This window comes from Epinephelus fuscoguttatus, linkage group LG4 (assembly GCF_011397635.1).
Source record: "Epinephelus fuscoguttatus linkage group LG4, E.fuscoguttatus.final_Chr_v1".
Taxonomy (NCBI): domain Eukaryota; kingdom Metazoa; phylum Chordata; class Actinopteri; order Perciformes; family Serranidae; genus Epinephelus; species Epinephelus fuscoguttatus.
The window spans coordinates 36,289,946-36,309,058 of NC_064755.1; the positions used below are offsets into that span (position 1 = coordinate 36,289,946).

General features: G+C 39.1%; 1 protein-coding gene across 1 annotated transcript in view; it reads left to right on the plus strand.

Moving 5' to 3' along the window:
* Positions 1-1,308: 1,308 nt before the first annotated feature.
* The window catches only part of cat (catalase), a 19,517-nt gene continuing 1,712 nt past the window's right edge, over positions 1,309-19,113 (plus strand). Inside the window, exons 1-12 of the mRNA XM_049573567.1 lie at positions 1,309-1,497; positions 3,269-3,440; positions 5,371-5,481; positions 5,890-6,020; positions 7,819-7,923; positions 8,142-8,267; positions 8,362-8,553; positions 10,127-10,279; positions 10,669-10,807; positions 11,535-11,665; positions 12,904-13,011; positions 15,379-15,462. Coding sequence (XP_049429524.1) covers positions 1,432-1,497; positions 3,269-3,440; positions 5,371-5,481; positions 5,890-6,020; positions 7,819-7,923; positions 8,142-8,267; positions 8,362-8,553; positions 10,127-10,279; positions 10,669-10,807; positions 11,535-11,665; positions 12,904-13,011; positions 15,379-15,462 — 1,518 coding nt within the window. The 5' untranslated portion in view covers positions 1,309-1,431. The remainder of the gene's footprint in view (positions 1,498-3,268; positions 3,441-5,370; positions 5,482-5,889; positions 6,021-7,818; positions 7,924-8,141; positions 8,268-8,361; positions 8,554-10,126; positions 10,280-10,668; positions 10,808-11,534; positions 11,666-12,903; positions 13,012-15,378; positions 15,463-19,113) is intronic.

Here is a 19,113-nt window from a genome sequence, read left to right on the forward strand (position 1 = left end):
ATTTCACAGGTGCATCAATAATAGATGTGTAAAGTCATCCAGTGGGCCGGATTGGACCCTTTGGACCCTGCTTTAAGGCCTTTATCATATCAGTGTATATTGCGCTTTAACATTGGTAGATTGTAACGACAGTAGTACATGTTTCAAGTGCTTTACTGAAAACTCTTGCACGTTGAAACAAAATGAGCCAAAGCAACGTACAAACAAACATACTGCATTATGTAAACACAACAGACTGTCTATGGCAAGCCGTTTTAACATTTAATCGCTAAGTTTGACTATCCGGAATTACCATTATAGATATCAACAATGTCATTTTGACTAGTGGTAATGTCATTGTGACTAGCATGAATTTTAATTGAAGATATCTATAACGTCACTCTGACTCGTCAAAACTGAATTACAGATATCTATAACGTCACTCTGACTAGTCAAAACTGAATTACAGATATCTATAACGTCACTCTGACTAGTCAAAACTGAATTACAGATATCTATAACGTCACTCTGACTCGTCAAAACTGAATTGCAGATATCTATAACGTCATTCTGACTAGTCAATACTACAGTTACAGATATCTGTAATTCAGTTTTGACTAGTAAGATTCAAACTATTTTTGCCATTCATGTGTATGGGGTTTGTCATTATAGATATCTCCAATTACATTATGACTATCTATAATTTCAGTTTGAGATATCTACAACGTCATTTTGACTAGTCATAATTCGAATGCAAGATATCTACAACGTCATTTTGACTAGTCATAATTCAGTTGCGGATATCTACAACGTCATTCTGACTATCTGAAACTCAATTCAAGATATCTAGAAAGGACCATGTAGATATCTTCAATTGATGATAATTAAAGATATCTTGAACTTGAATTATGACTAGTCAAAATTAAATTGTCGATATCTCAAACTGGAATTACAGATATCTACAATTCAGTTGCAGATATCCGCAATAACAATTGTAGATATCCGCAACTACATTGGAGATATCTATAATGACAAACCCCATACACATGAATGGCAAAAACAGTTTGAATCTTACTAGTCAAAACTGAATTACAGATATCTGTAATTAGAGTTTTGACTAGTCAAAATCTAATTACAGGTATCTTGAATAAGAGTTTTTACTTGGCAAAATTATGTTGCAGATATCAGTAATGAATATCCAGTCTAGCTATTAAATGTTAAAACACCTTGCCATAGACTGTCTGCATTGGTGCTTTCTCCTCTTGTCTCAGAAGTAGGTCAGTTTCCTTCATTCAGCCAATCAGAAACGAGAGCACAAGAGGGGGCGGGGCTACGCCGAGCAAAGTCTAGGAAGAATTTTGCCAGATATCGGGATACAGAGCTAACATATTTATCCGCAACACCTACCGAAGAGTTTGTGGTCTAACCGTCCTGTGGCGCTGACCTGTCGAGATGGCTGACAACAGGGACAAAGCTACCGATCAAATGAAGACATGGAAGGAGAGCAGGGCCTTTCAGGTCGGTATGAACCCTGCGTTTCATCAAGTGTTTTTGGTGCGTAGCGCTGTTTGATTCGGGGTAAATGGGTGAGAGGTCGTTTAGGGTAACCCGCTAACGCTAACAGCCAAAACCTGAAGCTAGCATGTCGGGCGAGCTAGCTGTGAACAGCGAAACTTAACCTCATAAACATGTTAATAAAAGATCCACAGTGAGTTTAGTCCTGTTAACTGTTTGTCTGGGGGACGTTCATTATCGTTGCTATTGTAAAGAGCTTCAGTACAAGCCTGAAAACAACCGTTTGCAAACGTTACATGCTAAAGTAGCCGATCTAACCTCAATTAACGTCAAGTAGCACCAGCCGTGTGTCGTTCACAAAATAACCACGCAGACAGCGTCTAACTAGGTCATTGTCCAGAGGCATGTTTGTGGTTGAACTTTACCCATGTCGGTTATATAACCAGAGGATATGAGAGCAAACAGCGGCCATCACCTGAAGGAACCTAACGCCCCTACAGCCAATTCATGATACATATTGCAACTTATTTATGCCAATATTTCTTTATTCATGCTCTTGCAGCAGCTGTGCAGCTTCCAGGGCAGTCTGTTGGGATAATGATACTCATGCTGAGCAGAGTGCATCTTTTGCTGATATTTCACAGCTGTGGAAATAACGAGGAGAATAAAGTGATCTCCCAGTTAGTATTTCTGGTGCAACTCTGCAAGTATCATGCCACTTGCAGAAGTGTGCATGCAGTTGCTTGCTTCCATACCCTCGGCAAGGTGCAGAGTGCACCTCATGTAAATAATTTACAGCTGTGAAAATAATAAAGAAGATGAACTGGTCTGAGCACATTGATTTGGTTGACCCAGTTAGCATTTATGCAGTTGCTTGTGCTCATACCCTTACCAGATTTTCAGCCACAGCCTTAAAACCACTGAAATGTGAATAACATTTATCATCTTGTTACCTTGAGTCTTAGCATTCACGTAGATGCCATCTGACATGCACCACCCACCCAAATACTGTTGCAGATCAAGTAAACTCCTGTCACTGCAACAGCACTCCCTGATGGCAGTGCCCCCCTGAGCAGGACAGTGCCACATCACTGCAAAAACTACTGGTGCTGGACATCACATGCCAACCCAGAAGGTCCTGAGTCAATGCCTTGGGAGGTCAGATGTAAAGAGGCTCACAAATACTCAATCAGATTGGGCCATGTTGATGCCTTGCGCTCTTTGTCTTATTTTTTGGGCCATTCCTAAACAGTTTGTGAGGCATGGCATGGTGCACTGTCCTGCTGGGGGTGCACTGTAACAAGATGATCAGTGTTATTTGCTTTACCCGCCAGTGGTTTTAATGTTTTGGCTGATTGGTGTAGTTGTCTTAGCGCAATGTAGAAAGGAATTCTTTGTCATTTTTAATTAGAGATCAAACAATTTGTTGTTTTAATAGATTGGTTTAATGACAGAAATGGATCTGCAACAGTTTTAATTGTTTGCTTTAAGCAAAAATTGCAAATATGGGCTAGTTCTGGCTTCTCAAATAATTTTGCTTCTTTTGGATTTTATATTATTATGAATTAAATATCTCTGACTCCTGTTTCCAATAAAACAAGACCTTAGAGGTTGGCACCTTCGGCTCTCTGACCCATCATAAATGATTTGTTTGCAAGGTGATTTAAAATGTAGATTGTGATACAGGCACACGTGAAGCGCTTCGTAATTGGAGGAACATGTCTTGCATAAATAAAGGTGTTCGTTTTTTGAGTGTGGATTCTGTTTGCAACAGAAGCCAGACACACTGACAACAGGGGCTGGCCATCCTGTTGGAGACAAGCTGAACCTGCAGACTGCAGGCCCAAGGGGTCCTCTACTGGTGCAAGATGTGGTCTTCACAGATGAGATGGCCCACTTTGACCGGGAACGTATCCCAGAGAGAGTGGTGCATGCCAAAGGGGCGGGTGAGTGTTGGTCAGTCTCTTCTGTGTCACCTCTGTGTTGGCTGTATCAGGTTGGCGTTGCACATTTAAGGAGAAGTTTTGTTAGCTGCTGTGACAACGTCAAAACTGCTAGTGTTGTTTTTATCTTTTGTGTGTGTGTGTGTGTGTGTGTGTGTTTTATCATGTCAAAATGTGGTCCTGGTGGCAACAATTGTAGCGGGAAATTTCACAGCTAAACGTAAATTTTAATTAAGACGAGTTGACTAGTCTAAAAAAGGGAAAACACTCAGAAAACAGTCAAAATTTGGTTACTGTTGAGTATTTGAAACATTGTCCCAAAAATATAGTGTGCATTAAGAGCCCTTTGATTCCTTTAATCACAACCATGTCGGATTTTAGGGGGACTGCTGTCTGACAGCTCTGTAGCACCCACTAGTGGCGGGCGGCTGCATGACAGTTAAGCGGCCTTGGCCATGAAAAAAGCAGTAATTGGTTTAACCGACTAACGTTTCTGGTGCCGACTAGCGAGGGGGTGGATGCTTAGTCATTTAATTGCGCGCATCCCTAGTGTTTATATGTCTGTCTGTGGACAGATTTTGTCAGCGCAGTAGCGTTACAATCATGCAAGAAGCAGTCGCAAAACTTAACAAGTAAGGTGAGGGGGGCAGAAGAAGCAGGGTAGAAAGGTTCCCACACACACTCGCACGCACGCACACACACACACACACACACACACACATTTAATGCCTCCTCCTGACATTAGTTTAAAGTTGCAGATTGCTGTATAGCAGATCACATCACTCTGATTGTTTCTCATTCCAAAAAAGACACTGTAGCTTGTTTCACCTGCTACAGTACATAATAATACATAGTTCAAGTGATAAGTAAATCTTATGTTGGGTCACATTATATTAAACATATTGCTTGTGCTCATAGAGACTTGTCTTTTAGGCATGGCTGCACCTGTGAATCATGGCAATATGTCCAAATGAATAGGGTGGTGATATATTGGTGCTGAAATGCTCCATTCAGTATCTTTTATGATATAATATGTAATTCTTAAGATGTAATGCTTGTGGAAGTATGCAAGACTAAGAACTTTTTGCTCGGACAGTATTGGTTCTCATGCTGCAGTGATTGTTTGCCATTAATTCAGTGAAACAAATTGAAAACTAGGACTTGTCAGACTGAACAAAGAGTTAATAACAAACAGGTTTTGAGCTTCAAAGTATAAAAATCACAATAATATGCAAACCAAAATATATGTATATGAATAAACACACAAATGTTAAATAAAAAGACAAAACACAACAAACTCTAAGAAACTGGATTTGTTTTTTTTAATGCAATCAAATAGGGGACCTCACATTTTATAAATATCATCGGGGTCTTACTGAAATTATACAAACATTTTGGTTGGTTAAATTCCTTCATGTCCTTTGGACACTTCCTGGCTAGTTCCTAGTTTTAAACAGGATTGCAGTTGAATTGAGATTTTTCTCCTACAGAGCATAATGGTCTCACTTGTGTTTTAACCATTCAGCAAAGTATAATATTCAGTCTAGTTATTCATATTGGAAAAAGCTAAAAGATAGCATGTGCACACCTCTTTAAGAAATGCCATTTGTGCAAATCTCGTGACATTACCCTGCCAAAGTCAACAGAACTGACAAAAAGTATGCAAAAGCAAATGAGGGTCATTCTTGTTTGTGGATTAGCTCCAGACAAATCTGCTAATATTTGCAAGCTTTTCAGATCAAGGTCAAAAACTTGGGGCAATGTCTGTTTGTTGGCTTTCTTTGGAGGGAGCCGCATTCTTGGCAGTGCACGGCGACATAACACTCGACTAGTCTGTGCAGTCAACTACAGATATTTAAACCAGACATGTTTCAGCTGAAAGAAATATGTGAAGCAAACAATGACGTTTCATTGTTTTCTCTCGGTGATGCAGGGGCATTTGGTTACTTTGAGGTGACTCATGACATCACTCGCTACAGCAAAGCCAAGGTGTTCGAGCACGTCGGCAAGACTACACCTATTGCTGTCCGCTTCTCCACTGTGGGTAAGGATGACCATGTCAGGTTAATGTTTGAGTCTTTTTTTTTTTTATTTATCATTGTTGTAGCCCTAAAGTGATTCTTACATTTTACAATTGTATAAATGTGTAGCCTATACACTGAATGAAAAAAAAGTTTCAACATCTCGTCAACTATTACATCATAAGAGCCTGAATGAAAATATTATATAGAATTCAGCAGATTCTCACATTCGAAAAGATTTTACTTTTTTTTTTTTTTTGTCTTTCTGACCCCAGTGATAATCAAAAACACATATTTTTCTGTGGATTGACTAATTGACGAATCATTGTAGCCCTACTTTACTTTGAAGACCAGTGGTTCTGTCAGTGTCTGTGGAAATCTGACATATAGCACTGAGTCAAATGTTTTCTCTTATTTGCATTTTATTTCAGCCGGTGAATCAGGATCAGCCGACACAGTGCGAGATCCCAGAGGCTTTGCAGTCAAATTTTACACCGAGGAGGGCAACTGGGACCTGACGGGCAACAACACCCCCATTTTCTTCATCAGGGATGCCCTGCTGGTGAGTGGGTGGTGCATGAGCGGAGGGACACTTTGCATGTTTGAGAGAAAATGTCAGGCTGTTATTGAAAAACAAAGGAACAGATTGTAGAGCTGTTTCCATCAGCCATGAAGAAGTTTAATGCTCTCCAAAATCAAACACACATGGAAACCAAACCTGTATTGCATCACAAAAATGTCATTTTATGTTTACCTTAAAGGGTACGTTTGGTATTTTTCAACCTGGACCCTGTTTTCATATGTTTTATTGTCTAAGTGACAAAGAGAGAGAACAGTTTTGTGAAACTGGTCTAGTATTGAGTGAGTGTTGCAGCTGACCACTGTAAAACTGGCTGCAGTGTATCCACTCAGAGCATACGACATAGTGAATTTACATCCACTGACTCCAGTTGTCGTCACTGATCTTGCCAGCAAGCTTTTCATCCTCCACAGCTGACTTCATGTTGAAAGCATATGACTCCAGGCCATTCTTAGCAGACACCTCGACACGCTGGACGTCGTCTTCAGCCTTGTACTTCTCAGCCTCCTGGACCATGTGTTCAGTGCTTTTTTTTTTATTTTCTCTGTTGGCATATGGCTCTGAATACTACAATACCCATGAGCCTCTGCCACTGTAGCAACAGAGAACAAGCCAGAGGTCAGAGTTGGAGCTGTAGCTTGCAGCTGTGAACAAAAATGGCGCTGTAGTTGCCAAATTGATCCCAACTTGACCCAAAAGCTGAAGTAGTTAATGGGAGTGCTTACCCACAGGGTCACCATTTGTTTGTTGACAGGTAGCTGTGTTGCCTTGGGTGTGTGGGGAGAACTTTCTCGTGTGTCTCCATGGAAAACAGTGAACATATTGATTTATTTTTTCCAGTCTGCATGTCGAAGTATCCTCGGGCAAGATACTGAACCCCAAGTTGCTCCTGATGGCTGTTCCATCTCTTTGTGAGAGCATGTGAATGGTTACTGAGTGGCAGGTGGCACCTTGTATGGTAGCCTCGGCCACCAGCGAGTGAATTTGTGTTAATGGATGATTGTGACATGTAGTGTGTGGAAGACGAGAAAAGCGTTATACAAGTGCAAGCCATTCGCCATCAAACTGCTTGTTTTTGCCGCTGACAGGATCATACAGTGGTTGAACCATTTGTTAAAATGTAAGATCTTTTTGTTTTACTAGACACAGCCTGAAAATTGCCATCACCAAACCCACCAGGCTCCATTTAAATAAACAGTCATTTTATTATCATAAAACACACTTCTTTTAAAGTTGACAGAAACAAAATAAAACTCACAAAGCGTCTTGCTTCGACTTTTTACTCTTCCAGCCAACACCAACTCCAGTTTATTTGAAATAAACCCTTAATTCACCCAGCTGGATTTAAAGACTTACTGGCTGTATACATGCTAAAATTACTGTTCATTCAAATGGAGTCTGGTGTGTTTGGTGATGGAGACTTCAGGGCTGGTTCTGGTGAAACAAAAAGGATCTTACTATGACAGGCCTTGTGAAAAAGTAGGAGTCCCCTCTATAATGTTGTCAGACACATAGAATAATAATCTGAGCATGTCGGTGGCAAACTCTTTAGTGGACACACACTGATGGTGCACAGACGCCCCGAAAGGTTACATTACAGCCTTATTTGCTGCACTCTCGCTCAATAACCGACCAATTTCAAAGATTGTTGTTACCATTAGTTGCTTAGACACAAAAATGTGGGAAAATAGGGTCCAGGTTGAAAGATATTGAAGCTACTCTTTCATATGGATCAGGTGTACAACGCATCACATTGACCTGTCCCCATTTCCTCATGCAGTTCCCGTCCTTCATCCACTCTCAGAAGCGCAATCCCCAAACCCACATGAAAGACCCTGACATGGTGTGGGACTTCTGGAGCCTGAGGCCAGAGAGTCTGCATCAGGTAGCTGCTGCCAAGCCTGAGGCTTCTTTTGAAGACAGATTGTAGTTGATCGTACAGAGGAATAATTAGAAAAGGAACATTTTAAAGTAACGTAGTGTTGCAGTGTACTGATATTGGCCTCGTTGTATTTGTATGGTTTACGTCATCAGTGGTTGGCACCAAAAACTTTGCAGGACATGTCATTATTTTGTATCTTCTGTCCCCTCTCCTCCATTCAGGTGTCTTTCTTGTTCAGTGATCGAGGTTTGCCTGATGGCCACCGCCACATGAACGGCTACGGCTCTCACACCTTCAAACTGGTGAATGCCGCTGGCGAGCGGTTCTACTGCAAGTTCCACTACAAGGTCTGTTTAAGCCCAGGTTTAACTTAGATCCGCCTCCTGGAATTTTGGCATTACTTATTTATGTCATGTTTTTTTTGTTTGTTTGTTTTTAAAGACTGATCAAGGAATAAAGAATCTGACAGTAGAGGAAGCAGACCGCCTGGCTTCCAGCAACCCAGATTATGCCATTGGAGACCTGTTCAACGCCATTGCCAATGGCAACTTCCCATCCTGGACCTTCTACATCCAGGTTATGACCTTTGAGCAGGCTGAGAAGTTCCAGTTCAACCCCTTCGATCTTACCAAGGTACCACATCTCTCCACAGCAGAACAACCTGGGTCATAAAGTTGAGTCCCTCAGGGGGTTTAGTGTTGCTGCAGCCCACAGGAACGACACACCACAACACTTTTTGTTTCTCTGAGTATGGATTGAGAGATGTGCAGTTCACATAACCCGGTTGAAATTAAAGGGAAAGTGCACCCAGAAATGAAAATTCAGCCATTATCTACTCACCCATATGCCGAGGGAGGCTCAGGTCAAGTTTTAGAGTCCTCACGTCACTTGCGGAGATCCAAGGGGAGAGGAGGTAGCAACACAACTCCACCTAATGGAGGCTGACGGCGCCCCAGATTCAAACGTCCAAAAAGACATAATTGAAACCACAAAATATCTCCATACTGCTCGTCCGTAGTGATCCAAGTGTCCTGAAGCCCCGACATAAAAAGTTGTTTGGAAAAACATCATTTGAACTCTGTTTTTAGCCTCATTGTAGCCTGTAGCTCTAACTGCCTCTCTGTGCACCGCATTCACATGTGTCCGCTTGCGCGAGACTGTGAGACATGGGCACCGTGTTCATGTGTGTTTACGTGCTTTCGCTGGTCTCGCGCACACACTTGAGAACCAAGTACAGAGAGGCAGTTAGAGCTACAGGCTACAATGAGGCTAAAAACAAACAACATGCCGGGGCTTCAGGACACTTGGATCACTACGGACGAGCAGTATGGAGATATTTTGTGGTTTCAATTATGTGTTTTTGGACGTTTGAATCTGGGGCGCCGTCAGCCTTCATCTGCATATGAGTGAGTAGATAATGGCTGAATTTTCATTTTTGGATGCACTAGTGGAGCAGAGCTGGATACCCCAACAGAGGGGGGACCAAAAATGGGGACGGTACAGAACGGTTCCATTGGTACCATCCACAACTTTTCACAGTGGAAACTGAACTGTACCGTACTGCTCAGTGGAAATTGGGCTTAAGAGAACTAATTGTTATAAGGTTAATTGATATTATTAACACAAAAGCATATTGGGAATATTGTTGTGTTGTCACAGGAATGAAAGCGAGTATCTATTAATAAATAGAAAAATAAGAATTGACTAAAAATGCATTTGTCGACCACTGATCAGTTGACCAAGTTAGAGAAGCCCTGCAAATTTAATTCCAACCAGGAGAAAAGTTTTTATCACTCTAGTGCAGTAACCTGGTAAAGACAATTCCGAAAAAATTCAGGCACTCAGTGTATTATGGTGTAGCTCCACATTTTATAAGGTGATATAATAGGTGTTTGTTGATGAACAGCTCATCCCCTGGGGCTGCTGTAAAATGTGCATTAGGAATATGTGATCCTGGCAGCCTCATTCTTATACCACTTTGCTTTGGATTTACAAAATTGTTACTTTAACTGTCCAACTAATGAAAGCAGTCAGTGTTCATGCAGAAGCTGACATCAGATGACTAGTTTTGAATATCTGCTTATTATAGAAATGAGGTGATGTTAACAAACATACTTTCCTGGGTGTGTCACTCCTTTGTTGTGTCCATCCTGCAGCAGTGTACGGTATCTTTCAGCTAATGGATGTTGCATGTTGTCTCATGTAGGTTTGGTCACATAAAGAATACCCTTTGATCCCTGTGGGCAAACTGGTATTGAACAGGAACCCAGTCAACTACTTTGCAGAGGTGGAGCAGCTGGCCTTTGACCCCAGCAACATGCCACCGGGCATTGAGCCGAGCCCCGACAAGATGCTGCAGGTAACGCCACAACACACGTTCTCTCAGCATGTTTTTTCAGTCAGATTTGAATAAAGTTAATAAATGGCATAGTTTGCTGTCTTGACATGGACGACACTGCAAATCATTTTGATAAGTTAAAGCTCTTATTTGGTCACTAAAAACACAATCCACGGTCCCTGTAACTTTAAACAACTGTGATGTCCCAGTCCATCTCTATGGTGTTCTGGTAAAGGGCATGTTCACACAAGTTTGGATGTTTCCGTTCTCTTCCAGCAGAAGTAAAGCTGGGCTAAATGCTGTGAATAAACTGCTCAAAAAAGTGCTTAGAGTTTCCACTGTCTTTGGCAGCACAGAGACCTGCAGTGTAACATTGTTCTGTGTTGTGTATCTCCTGTGTCTTTGTCTAGGGTCGTCTCTTCTCCTACCCAGACACACATCGACACCGGCTGGGAGCCAACTATCTGCAGATTCCTGTCAACTGCCCCTTCAGGGCCCGTGTGACCAACTACCAGCGTGATGGTCCCATGTGCATGTTTGACAACCAAGGTAGGTCATAGTCCAGCTTGTAGGTCTATTTCTGTGCCTGTGTATGTTTCTATGTGCATGTGTTTAACAGATGTGGGTTTTGTGGCTCAACAGTTCATCTTGTATTATCTGTAGAATAACTTATTGTAGTTTATACAACTTAATGTCCATACAGTGATGTAGTTTTGGCAATACCCAGTGTTTTCTGGCATTAGTGGGACACCTCACCTGAAACAAAACATACATCCACCACCAAATGCAGTACCAAGGGTTGCCCAACAGATTTGCACTGTATCAAATGCTCAGACACAATGACCCACAATCAGTACTACTGTCATAGTGGTTCATTATTTCACAAAGCCTCCCTCATGACAAATAAACAGGAGGGAGAATGATTTGTTTTTCCATTAATACGATTTATTCAGTGGTTATCAGCCATTGTTCCATTGTATGCTACCTTCCTGTGAGGCTGAGACTGTTTGTTTTTTTTTTTAAATTTTATTTTAATTTTAACTGTGTTGAATATATATAAAAACTACCCAGAGTTCTCTACATCGTAACAAACACCTGGAAAAACGTTCTTACTATACAGCACGCTGTATTGTAAGCCTATGTGACTGGCATCATGTTGTCATTGTATGCACTGATCAGATTTAAGTAACATTTTGTTTTTGTCATCTGTTACTTTAGTTTAGAGCATTTGTTCCTCCTACCCAACTCACCAGTGTTTGGTCTGTGTGGCCTCTAGGTGGAGCTCCAAACTACTATCCCAACAGCTTCAGTGCCCCAGATACACAGCCTCAGTTTATGGAGTCCAAGTTCAAGGTGTCTCCTGATGTGGCACGCTACAACAGTGCAGATGAAGATAATGTCACACAGGTAAAGATTACGTCACACTTTTGTAGGGCAAGCCATTTGTCCCCACAAGGACTTAACTTGGATTTCCATCCATCCTGGATGTCTTGGATTTGTCTGGTAAATGCGTTAATTCACAGAACTGTACTTAAATGTGTCAGAACATTATGGTCACCAGGAGGACAGGTAGTCGGTTGTTTTGCTAGTTGTTTTTTTTTTTTTTTTTTTTTAACTTCCTTTCTGATTACGTTCCTAAACAGCTGTCCTATAATTTGAAACTAAGATATATTTCACAAAATCACAAAAATTCATAACAATTTTGTCGAATAGCAAAAAACAAACTTTTAAATATGGGAACACAACCTAAAACCTTTGGAAAGTTATAAAAGTCTGTCAAAGAAATCATCAACTCTTCTCTAGTTGTACAAATAAGCAGTAAATTATGTTTATCAATGTATAGCTATGAGTTTAACATGTTTTGTTTGTTTTTCACCCCCAAACCTATAATTTTATTTATAAGCCTCTGTGAAAGGTGTCACTCCTACAGCCAAAACCTACAGACCTATCACCTAAATCTGCAGCTCCCCTGAGCTCTACAGAGTTTCAGCCTCAATCAATTAATGTCTAGTTTTGTGGTCTGCACCTATATTGCTCACTGCTCTCATCAGTGTGGTTTTCAACAGAAAAACCTCTGTGAAACCCACTGCACACTTCCTGTCCTGTACGAAACGGCAGAGACAAAATTAGCTACTAGCTGGTTAACAGGGTGGAGCATTTAAGCAGCTAAAGAGCCTGATATTTCTCTCAAGAGGAGATCATAACAGAACTAAAGGAGAGTGAATCAGACACACAACTCAAAATTAATGCTAATGTTGCATGGTTTTCACTTGATGTATAAATAAGCAACTGTATGGGAACGTGTTTGCCACAACAGCTGTGTTTACAGGTTGTTCCTCTGTCCATTAAAATGTCTTAATACTGCTTCAACTTAATGATCAATTACTTTATCACGGCTAAAATACAGTAATGCAAACAAAGTAATTCTCATCCACATGTCTAGGTAAACAGGCAGTAAGTCTGATTTGTACTGCTACTTAGTATATTTGCAGGGGACTCATTGGTTTGTTGAAATAGGGTCACAGATTTCAGTAATGTTCCTTTTTAAACTGCACTTCCTGTATAAAATGCACTTAAAATTAGTCTTATTTTGATGTGATCTACTTTGACCCAGCTGTCAACTTCTTATGTGTGTGTTATTGCAGGTCCGTGCCTTCTACACCCAGGTGCTGAACGAAGAGGAGCGCCAGAGACTTTGCCAAAACATGGCAGGGGCCCTGAAAGGAGCCCAGCTCTTCATCCAAAAACGCATGGTGAGTCCACATCACCTTTATAGCCTCACAGTCTGTGAGGCTATGCTGTTGAAATTTTGACTGAAATACCATGTGAAGAGTTTTCTGGAAATGGGATATTCACTATTTGAATCAGTTGACATCTTCTTTGACATGTTAATTGCACAAAATAATGAATTGTCACGTACTAAGAGATGTCAGACATGATGAAAACTCAGGATGTAGCTTTTGTAAAAACAAAGTACTGGCGAGCCTGCGCTCAGGAAATGTGTGGGTGCAAGACAAGGCAAATGTAATTCAGACAAGCGGCAGTTTCAGAGTGCTTCACAAACTTTATCAGACTTAAAACTAATTTTTAAGAGACTGAGTAAAATAGCACAAATTCAAACTTGAGAGATAATTCTGATAAACAAACACACTGGAGGGCAGCACAAAATAATGGGGGTGGGTTGGGAACACCTTAGATCCAATGGTAATTTGTTCCACAAGCATGGCACAGAGTAACTAAATCAGTCTTCACTGATCTTTAATCTCATTCTCACAACAGTGAGCATTTCTTAGACAACTGCAAAAGTTTGGTTGTTTATATTGTACAAGTAGGATTAGCAATATATAGTGTAGTATTATATAATACTCTATATACTGTATATGAGTTTGGTTTTGTCCCTGGTGGGTTGGCGAAAGTCGGCATACATAGGTTCATTCTAATACATACATTACTATAGTTTTCAATCAGGTCACTGCATTGAATCAGCTTTTCAAATGGATGGAAGTAGTCAGGGCAGAGCGACATGGAAAGTTTGGAGTAGCGTCTGTATTGCTGTGATAGAAAAAGTGTTTTAAAGCAAATGTTTCAACAGAAGCACAGTTACCAAATCTGGTTCAGATTCAATATAGTAGCACACAGTAAACTAGCAGAGATGTTAAAATGAGTATCAGGTTTTTTTTCTGTCATGCCTTCCTCACATGTCCTTACTGTTGACAGACCACAGCATAACCAACCCCAACCCCCCTGTGGCTTTATGTAGAAGTGGGTAAAATTTCCTGTGAAGAGCCTGTGCGTCATTGTGCTCTGTGGTCCCATTACTGTGTTTCACTTTGCAGAAAAATGATCCACCAAATGTTAGAAATCATGTCAACCTACAAGTTTTAAAACCCCTGAAAACTTGGTTGCATTTGTAGTTATCTGTTACAGAGCAACACTTAAGAATTATTAAAGCCATCAGTTAGCAAATAATAATAATAATACCTGGACATATGTATTTTTCAGTAGTTTAACCATTAAAAACTGCTAATTTCAGGGTTCCTACGCAAGTATGGAAATAAATTTGATCAATTTCCAGGTATTAAAAAGTATGGAAAATGAAAAATAAATTATGGAATAATATTTATGTTTCCAGACTATTACCACTGTTCTAAAACATTGTTTTCTAAAATAGAAAATTAGGTATTTCCAAAAATAATTTAATCAATCCAGATCGTGTTTTATGCCGGGCCAAGCACAGTTTGTGTGAGAGCAAATGTCTCAGAAAACATACCGCCCTTTTTACCTGATTGACGAGTGGTATGTCCAGTCCGCTGCCCCATGACCCTCCTCCAGCCCCCCAGGTATCAAGTTTCACTCCAACACTGCACCTTTGACAAGAAGACGAGTTTCACGTGGTTCACAATGGGTAGATGCAAGTTTTTGGATGGATGGCTTGACAATGCCGTATATAAATACTGGTTGGCCAAGGATTCCCAATTCACACACAGAGCTAGATGCAAGCTTTGTGTGAAATCGTTTGACATCGCCAACACGGGGGAGAAAGCGATTCTGAGCCACATGAAAGGAAAAAACACTGACGTCTTGTTACTGCATCGCTTGCACCCAGAGTCCCAACCTTTTTGCCTCAGCCCAGACATTGAACTTACCTGAGTTTTTATTTGCACACCATTATGGTACTTGGCTACAAGCGCCTATTAAGAATAATTAAATATGATGTGAAATATGATACACTGATATATTTACTCAGATGTCGCATATTCTTTGAAAAACAACAAAAAAAAAAACAGAAGTCTGGAAATTAGGGTATGGGAAAGTATGGAATTTTGAAATTCCAAATGTGTAGGAACCCTGTAATTTGATCAGATCACACCCACACAGTCCAAACAACCAACTTCCTGTCATCAAATGTTGCTAAATCCTGGCATCACCTTTTTCTGAAAGAGCCCAGCCCACTTTAAACCAGCAGGAGGACCACAGAGAATAAAAGAAAAACAGAAATCTCTCATGAGAAGTAACAAAATGGCTCTAACTTTGGCAGATACTAGTTTTCTTATGGTAAGAAGCTGATTGAGAAAATATGCAAAGGGCCATTAAGTCTCATTGTCTGGTTCTTCATGCAGGTTGAGAACTTGAAAGCAGTCCATCCAGACTATGGAAGCCGGGTTCAGGCCCTTCTCAACAAGTACAACGCAGAGGCCCAAAAGGTAAACACAATACCAATCCAGTCTGACAAAATGTTTCCATCTAGGGTTAAGTCAGGGTGTATGCTGGGATCCTCAAGTTAAATTGAATACCTTCAATGCCCCTCCCATTGATTTAAAGACCTCATGTGAGTTTCCAGCTGGTTACATTAGAAACATGCCTGAACTGAACTTACATCTAATGTATTGATAGTAGTAACACAACATATTTTAGATAGACAGGGTGGGAACACCTCAAGAGAATGAATTTGGTGACTAACCCAGTGCAAGGTTTAGTACAAAGAGTAATATTGGTAATACATGTGAACCAGTAACACACACACTTAAACTTTGTTAACAGGCTACTATATACTCAGGGTGTGCGTCACAATACAGCATCATTGCAAATTTAAACATGTTGTGATATGCCTAGTATTGTGAAAACAAATATTAGAATATATTGCGATTTATTACCTTTTAAGCTGTAAATTGAGTCCCACAAGGAAGACTTAATTCAACATCTGTGTTATCTAATAAGATGTTTTCAGTCTGTTCATCTCACCTCAATCATATTTATTGCAGCAAATTGTATCCAGTTGATTTATGTCCACTTGAACTTAATAACGAAGTGATAAGTTTTGACCACCAAAATGTAATCAGTTCATCGTTGATTTCTCAAATTTGGCACAAATTTTCACTTAAATTCTCTCAAGGCCTTCTTGAGACACTACTTTGAAGAGAATAAGATGGACACATGGTCAGTTTGACCTTGATGATTGACAACAAAAATTAAAAAAAAAAAAATCCCTCAATGTTTTCTTGAAATATGGCTTTTACAAGAATAAGACAGACAAGGTCACAGTGACCTTGACCACCAAACTTTAAGCAGTTCATCCTTGAGTCCAAGTGGAAGTATGTGCCAAATTTGAAATTTACTCATGGCATTCTTTAGATATTGGGTTTGTAAGTAATACAAATATACATTTTTATTAAAAAAAATAATAATAATAAAAATAAGAGTCATACTATGGCATGCCATAAAAGTCATAGTAAAGCATGTGGGGGAAAAAAAAGCATGCTGTAAAAAGTGAATGGTATGCAAACACTTAAAAAAAAACAAACAAAATTTGTATGTCAAAAGTTTACATGATAAAGTATGTCTTAAAAATGTAATAGTTTAGTATGACATGCAAAATAACAGTATAGCATGCGATATGGCCAAAAATGTCACGATATGTAGTTTTTGCTGATTCTGCCAGTTCGGGGAGCATCCTGATTGGAGCTTGAAGAAACGAGATTCATTGAAACTTAATAAAAGTTTAATAACATAAAACACTAAATAATATGCTTTTCCAATATTGAGAACAAAATGTTTTTACAGGGTATATGCAGGAATCCTGAGGTTAATTTCAATAACTTTTTAAAGACCTTCCAAAAAAACCTTGGGATTCGATTGTGGAAAAAAAAGAATAATATTCAGCCTTTTTTTTCCTCCCGTTTTTTGGGGGGACCTTGGACGCAACACTAATCATGCTGTCCGTTTACTGTTGTTTTTTCCCCTTTAGCCATATGTAAACTCAAAGAACGAGAAGCAGTGTCAAATAAAAGCTTTAACTTATTGAAACATTGTATATAAACTTACCGCTTTGAATGCTTCTCATATGGGGTAATGGCTGCAAAACACGACTGGATAGACTGTTGTTTTGCTAAGCTGCCGCTAGCGACGGTAACAGCAGATGAAGAGGTCTTGCTAGGCTGTGTGTGGAGTCGGGGCAATTTGAGGCCACATAGTTAGACACTCTGTGTGGTCACTGGGATGGTGCTGTCTCAGGTGATTGAAAAGGTTTGTGGTGTTTCCCGACCTGGTTGGTACCAACCGCCGGCATATTTTGCAGACCGGCTTCTATGCTCCTCGTTACTTTTGAGGTAACGTTATCCAAACCACTTCCACACAACTGACGTCGCGTTATCTCTTTTTTCCAACAATATCTTCAGTTGATATAGTGATGTCGCTTTCACGTTCTGCATTATTTTAGCCGTCCTCGATTTCAGTTTCACTCATTTTTTCTCCTTTTTCCAACTTCTCTGTTTACCACCCATCACAACTGTAGCCACGCTTACAATGAGAAGTGGGCGTATCCTGCCTGCATGGCATATGGTAGCCAGCAGACTCTGATATGCTGTTGTTGCGCTTACTTTAGTTATGTGACATCGATTCAAAACGTCCCATGCTGATAATTGAGATTGATCAAAATTTTATCACGATCCCAAATTGAGATCGTATGATTGCCCAGCCTTATACGATACCATATAAATAATAGTATAGCATACCATAAACAATCATTAAAAAATGTAACAGTAAAGTATGCCATAAAAACGTCCTAAAGAAAAGTCATACTATTGTATGTTAATAAACATTAGAAAATGTCACAGCAGTATGTAAATAAAATTAAAACACACTATAGTATGCAGTAAGAAAGTGGATATGGTATGTAAAAATATTTATGTAAAATATTATATAGAAGTAGGTCACATTCATAATAAAGTATGCCTTAAAAATGTATATGGCATGCTATACTACGTTATTTTGTATGTCATACTTCATTATGAACATTTTTGTGACATAAGTATTTTTTTTTTTGTATAAAATGTGTTTACATACTTTTTACAGCATGCTGCGGCAACAGCCTTATACATGGGGCGCCTGCTCTGTCCACTAAGCCACCGACGCCCCTAAACTATTACATTTTTAAGGCATACTTTATCATGAAAAATTTTGTGACATACTATGTTTTTTTTTTAAATAAAATATTTTTACATACCATACTCACTTTCTTACAGCGTACTATATGTACAGTTTTTCTTACATACTGCTATGACATTTATGGTACATTTTTTTTAGTATGCCATCAATAAATGTCAGTCATAGTAAAGTGTGCCATAAAAATGTCATAGTATAAAAGCATGTCATAAATTTTATTTTTAAGAGAAAAAAGTAATGAAAAAGTAATAGTAAACCATAAAGAAATGGCATAGCATGTCATGTACATTTTTATTTAAAAAGAAAAAGGGTCAGTATAGTATCAAATTTCAAAATAAAGCACACATTTTATTAAAAAAAAAACTCATGTCACAAAACAAAAGAAAGTGAGTATAGTATGTTAAAATATTTTATAAACAAAATAAACTTATGTCTCAAATGTTCATAATTAAGTATGCCTTAAAAATGTAAGTTTCATATGACATGCAAAATGTCATAGTATAGTAGGTCATATAAATGTTTCTATAAGAGGTCATACTAGTATGCCATTAAAATTACCAGAAAATGTCAAAGTTAGTATGTCAAAAAATTTCAAAAGTGAGTAAAGCACCTCATTTTTTTAAATTAGTAGTATAGTGTGTCTCAAACGTTTTCATAATAAAGTATGCCTTATAAATGTAACAGACATACAAAATGTCACAGTATAGTAGGTCATATAAATTTTTATTGGGAAAAAAAAACATTATACTATGGCCATGAAAAGGTGATAGTATGTCATGAAAATGTCTAAGTATAAATGTTTACAAAAAATCATGCCATGTCATTAAAAAATGTTAAAAATTTGATATTGTATAGTATGCGATAAAAATTTCATGTGATTAAAAAAAAATCGTAAAATAGTATGCTATTAAAAA